The sequence below is a fragment of the Cotesia typhae genome, unplaced genomic scaffold, assembly GCF_013202065.1.
Source record: "Cotesia typhae breed Kobodo isofemale line unplaced genomic scaffold, CoteBio_Ctyphae contig_123, whole genome shotgun sequence".
NCBI classification, from domain to species: domain Eukaryota; kingdom Metazoa; phylum Arthropoda; class Insecta; order Hymenoptera; family Braconidae; genus Cotesia; species Cotesia typhae.
Window position 1 is genome coordinate 1,774,682 of NW_027423715.1, and position 10,128 is coordinate 1,784,809.

A 10,128-nucleotide genomic window follows, 5' to 3' on the forward strand; every position below is an offset into this window, starting at 1 on the left:
GGTCCTTACTTTATCTTTTGCCTCCTGTCTGCTGTCCCCCCGACAGAGTCCTCGTCCTCCCCACACGTTTGTCCACGGTCGCGTATCTCCCTCCTATCCCAATCCCCTTAGTAGCTTTAGTTAGCTTCTTCCTCCCCTATCTTTTCAAAAATATAACGTGTTCTGATACTTTTTAGGATCAGTACGATCGCAGACGCTTGGGGAGGCGGTAATCCCGCTTCACCCCCGTGCCTGAGTGATACCGCTTTCCTCCTCAATTTAACACCACCTACAATTATTTTTTTTTTTTTTTTTTTATCACTACAAATATAATTATTATCATAAATACTTACTATTTATAATCTGTTGTACTGTTATTAATAGTTTCCCTTTCTTCCCGTCTCCAATAAATAATACTCCGGCTGTCACCCAATTCCACAGTTTTTCTTACGACTCAATCACGTTAAGTTACGTCTACATGTGTACTCAGTGAAGCTATATATTTATTCCACCAGTCTCTCTTAACTCACTTATTCTTCTTGGCTAGTGAAGTTTAATCCGCTTAAAATAATCTATTAAATATTTTAAATATTACAAACAATAAATATTAGTCAATATTTGAATATTTATTTATAATAATTTATAATAAACATTTGTTCGCTCGCTGACCGATATCCTATCTGGACTGCGCTTGACCTTCTGAAGTGAGTACTAGAGCAATTGTCATAATTGTAATTTGAGTTTCCGGCCTGACCCACGGGCAAAGATGTTGCGATAATCAGTATCTCGAGCGTGATCACAATCGTCTAGGCCCACGCTGTCTCGGACTCGACTCTCGGACACTCGCTTAGTCTGTTAGTAACGCCCGTACAGTCATTACTGATGTTTACTACTAATTACATCAATTACTCTAGACATTTATTGATATTACAACCAGTAAGCTTCTTTATTTACATTATTTATTTCTTCATTTTTTTTTTTTTACCACAAATTATTATTATTTATTTTTTTTTTTTTTCAATAATTTAATAATTAATGAGTATCAGTGATAATGTGAATTAATAAACAAAATTTGCATTGAAAAATTCGAGGTCGCTTTTCGGAAATGCGCTCAATTTTTTTAAACAAATAAATAACTTTGCAATTATTTAATTAGTGACGATATACACTCGGTAAATTATTTATTTATTTATTTTTTGATGCGCGGGCTGATTAATTAGTGCGTGTGTTTTAATTAAAATGTGTATGGGTTGTCTATGGGCAATAAAAAATAGTTCTAACGTGAGTATTTAGAAATTATGATTATCGGTCATTCACCATTAACGCAATTAGCCTCATTTGATAACCCATATAATGTATTCTATTGTAAATTATTAAATATATCGAGTTAACAGTGTGCTTTTTATATTTTATATATATTTACATTTATATTTAACTGTTAATGAATATTTATTTCGGATGACAATGAAATTTTGCAACATTTATACGCATACATTAACCCCGACTTAATAACTTTCGCAATACAAATAAAACACAACGTGCGTTATCTATGATAATTTTTTTTCTTATTTTATATATAAATATTATTAAAAAAAAAAAAAAAAAAAAAAAAAAAAAAATTGATAATCGTATGTTGCGTGATCTAATTTTACAATAATTTACTCACTTCTAATCATATTCATTAATCATATTTCACGCATGTTCGAGGATTGTATATTAAGTAGTATAATATTGCGATAATTGAAATAGCAAACTAATTTTTTGACACTTTTTTTTTTAAATAAATTATTCTGTAAATTTAAATAAAAAAAAAATATTTAATTTTAGAAATTTAATTATTTTAGATTAAAATAATAAAAATTAACAAACGTCTACACTCAGTCAAACAAATAGAATATAATTGTTAAAATAAATAAAATAAAATAATTATCATTTAAAACTGTCTCAATATATAATTGTTTAATTTTTTTTCCGACATAAATTAATTAAAAAATTGTACATCTGTTGCTTTAATTATAATACTGAAAATAGCAGACATCTGGCAATTTTCTGTTTAAAAAAAAAATTAAGTATCACAAAAAGAATTATATAAAAAAAAAAAATTATTAAATTATTTTTTAAAAAATTTTATTCTATAATTATCTACTCATTTAATTTGTTTAATAAAAGTAAACAAATTTAATATCTTGTGTCTGTATCGGCAAGATACCGATGAGATCTATATAAATGTAAAATATTAATTCGCGTTGAATATTTATATTTATAATAGTATCTTGCAGCGGAAAGCGATCAAAATGATTAGAGCAATTCTAAGTTAAACCGAGCAATTGAAGCCGCAGGAAGTCAATAAATAAACAAAAGATAAATTGTTTAAGCGGTTTAAGGCCGACAGTAATCAGTACTTTACTAATACGGAAATAATCAAACTTATCGGTCAATTATAATTGTATAGGTCTTTGTCTTTGCTGAGATTAAATTAAACCGCTGACTAATATTACATTAATAAATTTTTTTTTACCTTAATTATTTATTACCAGCAATTTTTGTGTTGCAGTAAATCACTCAAGACATCATGATGGCATTACTGGAAATAATCACCGGGGTGCTATTGGCGATTTGGGCTTACGCGACCAGCTACCGGCCCCATTGGCTTTTTTCTAAAGGTAAAAAACACAATTGGATTATATTTTTAAAAATATAATTGCTGTAAAAAAATTAATTAGTGTTTTAATCATTTTATTTTTTTTTCTTCCGAAGCACGCTACACAATAAAATAATTAAATAATTAAAAATAAAATTTAATTCGTTAGATTTTTTTTTTTTAATTATTTGATTGAAAGAAAAATTTTTTTATTGCTTAAGCTATAAATTAAAGTAATTAAGATTTTTTCATTTTTTTTTTTTTTTTAATCACCTAAAATACTTACAAGACTTAAAAAAAATAATATAATTTTTTATTGCTCCGGTTTTTAAATTATTTTTGATTATAATTGAATGATAAATTTTTAATGACTGTAAATAATTTTTTTTACTGATTTTTATTGGATAAAAAAAATTTTTAAAGTTATTTTTAATTCTTATTAAAAAATTGATTATTTTATCTTTTCGTTTGAAGATAAAATAAAAAGGAAAAAAAAAATATATAGATCTATAAATTATTATCTTAGATTTGAAATGAAATTAAAAATTGATATTTTTTCCTGAGATAATTATTATTAGTATTAATTTATTATTTTATATTATATTACATTATAAAGTTAACGAAAGTATAACTATTTTTAATTTAGTGATAATAAGACACTATCGATAAAAAAAGGTAAAAATAATTAAAAAAAAAAAAAAAAAAGAGAATGAGAATATCAAAGTCCACATTGGAGAAAACTGGTTTAGCAATAGAAAGAGAGAATGGAGAGTATCAGCAGCATATATGTATACTAAATAAGCATAGGCGATAAATGAGATTGATGATAATGAGCGAATCTGACCGACGCGATAATCATTATATCAGAAATTATTAGCTGATGAAGCCAGTTTTATGAACATATAACGGTAACCACGTCGTCGGGTTTCAAACGTCAGCTGAATTTCAATGTAATCTAAAATCGTCACCGATTGTAATAACAAAAATAATAATAATAATAATCATAAGAAGAATGATAAAATTTTTAGTAGCTATTAAAGTATTCAGTAGCGAAAACCGAGCTTATCACTAAACTGGATTTTATTTCAGAAAAGATTCCCGGACCCGTGCCGATACCAGTTCTTGGGACCAGGTGGATCTTTTCGTGGTTTGGGCCCTACCAATTGGATAAAATTCACGATGCATACAAAGGTATGTTTTATTTTTAAATAAAATTTATTCGCTTGAATTATAAATTGCATATCAAGAAATTTAAATCACCACGTGTATATAAAAACCAAAAATTTTTAAAAGTCAGCTGTTTACAAAATAGAGTAGTGTTTTTATTTGTATCACAAAGTGTGTCTTACAAAACTGGATTTTTGATCTTTTTTAATTACTAGCAAAATAAAAATAAACAAAATTTTACTTTATTAAATAATAAATTTTGTTAAATTGCACTGTACTTTCTTAAATATTGACGTTTTTTAAGATATAAGCTCATCCCGATGTTAAACTCGTCAAGAGCTTTCATTTGAGTACCCACATGCATTTTGATATATTTTTCATATATACATATTTATAAATATATAAAATATATAAAAAATTAATGTGGGTACTCAAATGAAAGCTCTTGACAAATGTAATATCAGAATGAGCTTATATCTTTGAAAATGTCATTAGTTTACAAGATACAAGGTCATTTCTTAATTATGTAACTAGAGATAGTATTTTAGAATGTAGCCTGAATACTTAAATATTGATATTTTTAAAAATATAAGCTCATCCCGATATATTTTTCATACATACATATATATAAATATATAAATATATAAAATATATGAAAAATTGATGTGGGTACTCAAATGAAAGGTCTCGATGAGTGTAATATCAGGGTGTTCGTACTCTTTTTTTTTATTTAATATTACACTTCTTACTTCAACTATCACAGTTACGTAACAATAATTTTTATACCTTTTCATACTTATATTTTATTTATGTAGTATCTATAATTGTATTTCGATGTCGGGATTATTCTACATTGTAAAGTCAGCTATGTAAATTTCACAATTAAAAAAAAAAAATAAATTATCAATTGTAAAAATATTATTAAGTTGACTATTTGATGTTTCTTCTCAATAAAAAAGGAAGAGAATAAAAATGATAATAATAGCAAATGATAGTACGTCTGGTACTTTCACTGTGACAATAACTTAATGTCAACAATCATTTAATTATTGAACTATAAATCATGATTATGAAATCAGTTGTAGTATAATTAAATAAGAATTAATTTCCGGAACACTCTCAATAGTCCCAGTTACTGACCCTCGTAATATTATATTGTATTTGAATTATTCTTATTACGTCCAATCATTTTAAACCTTGATATAAATTATTCATGTTTCAATACTCAACATTCATTTAAATTGACATTGAAAAAATTTTTTTTTGCCTTAGATGCAACTTTTTTATTATTTCATAATATTAACATATTTTTAAACTTGATAAAAAAAAATACCGGGTCACAGTTCAACTCTTGTTATCCGGGGATTAGCTATTTTATCGATAATTGTTTATATTTAGTGATACTAATTTTTGGGAAAAAAACTCTTTTATTCATTTCTTTAAATATTAAGTTACATAAAATAAATATTTCATCATTATAATCACAGTTTTGTTCATTAATAAAATCCGCCGAAAGATTAATCTTATCAATGTCTCAATTAGGCGAGAAATTTTTTTTTTTATCAATTTAATCCACAAAAAAAAATTAATATAAAGAGAATCTTACGTTTTAATGAATTGTTATCATTATCAATGAAGAAATATTTCTGAAAAAAATTTTTTTCAAGTGTAAAACCCAATTAATCAGATTAGATTAGCAATAAATAAGGAAGCTAAAAGTTAAAATGAAGCTAGCGTATAAAAATAGGTAATTATTTACAAATGAGGTCAACTATTTTAATTTTAATTTTTTTTTTATGAAAATTGTATTTTATTTTATTTATATATCTTTTTTTTTTTTTTAAATACATAAAAAATAAACATGAAAAAAAAAAGTTAATTATCACAATTTTATAAATTTTTTAGAAAATTGTAATATTCATTTTTTTTCAAAGTTTTTTTTTATGAACTTTTCAAAAAAAAAAAAATTTCAAAAATAGATAAAATATAAATTTTATCCAAAAACATGAGAGCCAAAATTTTTTCCAACTTTTGAAAGCAAAAGAGGTATGAAAATTTTTATTTTTTCCTTTCAAGACATTTTTTATCCACAGTAAAAAATTCTGCGTCATTTCGTCAAAAAATTTTTGTGTAAAATATTTAACACTTTTATGTGTAAATTTAAAATTGTGTTAAATTAAGACAAAAAAGTATTAAATTAAGACAAAAAAGTATTAAATATTTACTCCAAAATTTTAACACACTTCTATGTGTAAATTTAATATTTATTGAGTTAAATTAACACAAAAAAGTGTTAAATATTTAACACAAAATTTTTTGACGCAAAATTTTTTACTGAGTTTCAAAAAAATTGAAAATATTAATTTTTTACCTAGTTATGGCCCAAAATGGGGTTGACCCCACTTGTAAATAATTACCTAAAAATAAATGAATAATTAAAAATAAAAAGCTTAGTACTTGACTGATGGATCAACTGGTGACTAATCCCCGATTTAAGAGCAGACATGAATCAAAGGTACGGTCCGCTGTGCAAGGAGGAAGCGCTGTGGAACCATCCAGTTATATCAGTATTTTCACGTCATGACATTGAGCAGGTGATACGCCGGGGCTGCAGGTACCCGATGCGCCCACCTCAGGAGGTCATATCATCTTACCGACGATCTCGTCAAGATCGTTACACCAATCTCGGCCTTGTCAACGAGTAAGTCACGTTTATTACGTCCTTTATTCTTCCTCTGACAAACAACCAACTAACCAACCAACCAACAACCATCCAACAACCTGCAATAAAAAATATAAAATAAAATAAAAAAATAAAAAAAAATAAAAAAAAAAAAAAAACACACAATATACAAGTGAAGGTAATTTAAGGGATAATAATACCACTTTAATGCCGAACCAATTTTTTATAATTCCAGGCAGGGGGAAACATGGCACAAATTGCGAGAAGCTCTTACGCCAGAGCTCATGGGAGCCAGCACAGTCCTCGGATTTTTCCCCGCCCTCAATCAAGTATCTGACGAACTGATTGATCTCATAAACCATCACAGGACCATAGACACTGTCTCTTCTTTCGAAGACATCGCTTACAAAGTTGGTCTTGAGAGTTAGTATCTGTTTAATTAAATAAATTAAATGTATAATTACAGATTTTGTTTTAGTTGAGAAGTTAAGAGCCCAGGTTTTAAAGCAAAAGTTTGTTTCAGCTACGTGTACGTTAATTCTTGGAAGACATTTGGGATTTTTAACGCCCAATTCGAGTTGTCTTACTGCCAGGTTGGCCGAAGCCGTGAGAATACATTTTACTGCTTCTCGCGATGCATTTTACGGATTACCGCTTTGGAAAATATTACCCACAAAGGCTTACAAACAATTGATCGAAAGTGAGGATGAAATTTACAGGTAACTTCCCCAAGAATTTTATTTTTAATTTATACTTACTTATTTATTATTTAAGACGGCAATTTTATGGTAAATTTTTGTTTCAGCATTATTTCCGAGCTGCTGGACACAACAATAAGAGAACAGAATGAAAACGCGCGTGATGAACCAGTGGAGGCCGTTTTTCAGTCCATTTTGAGGGAGAAAAGTCTTAATATCAAGGACAAGAGAGCTGCTATTGTCGATTTTATAGCTGCTGGAATACATACGGTATTTATTTTCAATAGTTATTACTGTTTTCTTCTCAATTTTTTAACTTAATTTTAATTCTTTTTCTTTTTTAATGACACTTGAGTTATGAAAATTAATTCAACAGATATTTGATCTTTTTAAAAATTTTTTTAATTAATAAATTGTGATAAAAATAAATTTGACAACTCAAAAATTTTTAAATTTTGAAAATGGAATTTTTTAAAGCTGAAGTTATCAATTGTCAATTTTTTGGATTTTTACAACAAATAAATAACTACTAAAAAAAAAAATTTAATGGCAATGATAATAACTTTATCCTAGATTTAAAAACTGGATCATAAAGTATGACAATAAAATTTATTATTAAAAATTCCATCTTCATAAGCTCTAAAAAATTTTTCTAAATTTTTTTTTTAATCTTTTTCTAATAATTAAAAAAAAAATAAAATTATAAAAATTTTTAGATGTCTAACTTAATTTTTTTTCATATCTTAATGTCATAATATTTTTAAGCGAAACAATTAGAAGATTTTAAAAAATTTTTCTTATTCAAAAACAGTTTGCGCGCCAAATTGATAAAAAAATTTGATTAATGAATAAAAAATACTTGAATATATTTTTAAGAAAAATTACTTGAAATTAAAGTCTAAAAGTTATCAGAATCTTGCAGTTACTGTGTTTTAAAATTGGGCAGCCGATCATAATAATAATAATAAAAAAAAAAAAAAAAATGATTTATTGTAAATAAGAGTGAAAGATTACAAACAATGAAATTGAATTGCAGCTAGGTAACACCCTGGTATTTATCTTCCATTTAATTGGAAGCAACTCGGCGGTCCAGAAAGAGCTTTACGAAGAAGTTATAAACCTGGCTCCAGCAGGCTGCGATATCGCGGCTGAAGATCTCAACAGTGCAAAATATTTACGCGCCTGTATCACTGAAGCGTTTCGGGTAATCCCCACGACACCTTGTATCGCAAGAATTTTAGACGAACCAATTAAGCTGTCTGGCCGCGAAATGGAGGCGGGTGTAAGTTTCCAAGATTTAACCAAAAACTAGCATAAATCTGATAAAAATTATAAATAGACCTGAAATTATTATTATTTTTTATCCGTTGCAGACTGTTGTTCTTTTGCACACGTGGATAGCAGGTTTACAGGACTGTAATTTCAAGAATGCCAAGGAATGGGTGCCCGAGAGATGGCTGAGCCCCCTCGCACCCCACAGCCCGCTTCTGGTGCAGCCTTTTGGGTTCGGGCGCAGAATATGCCCCGGAAAGCGGTTCGTTGAGAAGGCGCTCCAACTTATCGTCGCTAAAGTAGTACGTCAATACGAAATAGTCGCTAAAGACGAGCTGCAATTGCAATTTGAGTACATTCTTGCTCCCAAGGGTCCCATTTCCCTCGACTTCAAAGATCGCCAAATTACACACTAATTACTAGTTTATTATTTTTTTAGTCACCAATTGTTCTCCTTCACTTCATTCTTTATCTTCTTCTTATCTGTTCTTTTCATCATTTGTTTGTATATTTAAAAAAAAATTTTTTTTTCTTCTACAAGTACTTTCACAATTTCATTTAACTAACTATTTATTGTTACTCAACTCCATTTTATCGTAGTTACACTTTCATACTCGCCAATTAATCTTATTAAATCACTGCATATATAAATATTTCATAATTTTCATTTTAATCAATTTTTCATTACGAAAACATTTTTTTTTCTCCGTTTACTAAATTCATGATAAAAAATGTCTGTCTGTAAAAATTATTTACTTATAACTAACACTACAAATAAGACTGCTGGTAAATATATCAAGAAATAAAAAAAAGGTATATTAGTAATTATTTACAAGTGGATTCAAATCCATTTTGGGCCATAATTAGATAAAAAATTAAAATAGTTGAGCCCACTTGTTAATATTTACCATTACAATCAAGGGAGTATTTTAAAAAAGTATTCCAGAATAAAGTTTACCCAATTTATAAAACTATAATATTGGCGAGTAAATTATAAATATTATATAAGGAGTTTATTCACAACTAGCCTGATGTAATATTGTAACTATTGTTGCTCAAGTGGTTAAAGACTGAAATCAATACTTTTTGTAAATGTAAATCCATTTGTTTCATAGAAAAATTAATTTTCAATTGATCAATAATTTTGTAATGATTAATTGATAAATTAATTAATGTCATGCTGTCGTGCATCACCACCCGACTCGTAGAAGGTATTTAATAGATAATAAATATATTTTGATGTACTATGTCAGTATAATAAGCTAAGTGTACATGTAAAGCTAAACTAAACTATGATCTTCAAAATATGTATTTACGTTAAAAGTAAATATGTATACTAGTACCTTATCTGCTAAAATATATGTACACATAGATAATATTAAAGTAAATTTTTGTAAATACGAAAATTTATGTAAATACATCAATATTTGTACAACATAAAGGATTATATAGATATTATATTAAATACATATATTATAAATACATAAAATAAATATATTATAAATTTACACCGAAAGAACGAAATAACACTGAATATCATCCCAGATTATACTCATTATAATCTGGGATTATACTAAGTATAATCAAGGATTATACTAAGTATAATCAAGGATTATACTAAGTATAATCTTGTTCTTTCCGTGAACACCGAAGTGCTTTTAGTGAATTTGAAAAAAAAAAAAAAAAAA

The 10,128-nt window shown here is 27.1% G+C and overlaps 1 protein-coding gene across 1 annotated transcript; it reads left to right on the forward strand.

Moving 5' to 3' along the window:
* The first annotated feature begins 489 nt into the window (after positions 1–489).
* Positions 490–9,948, forward strand: Shd (cytochrome P450 family 24 subfamily A member shade). The gene is made up of 9 exons (XM_074256792.1): positions 490–683; positions 2,534–2,642; positions 3,710–3,811; positions 6,290–6,488; positions 6,706–6,893; positions 6,994–7,189; positions 7,276–7,438; positions 8,205–8,450; positions 8,542–9,948. Exons 2-9 carry the CDS (start codon positions 2,552–2,554, stop codon positions 8,854–8,856), a joined length of 1,500 nt encoding a protein of 499 aa, XP_074112893.1. The 5' UTR covers positions 490–683; positions 2,534–2,551; the 3' UTR covers positions 8,857–9,948.
* Positions 9,949–10,128: the final 180 nt, after the last annotated feature.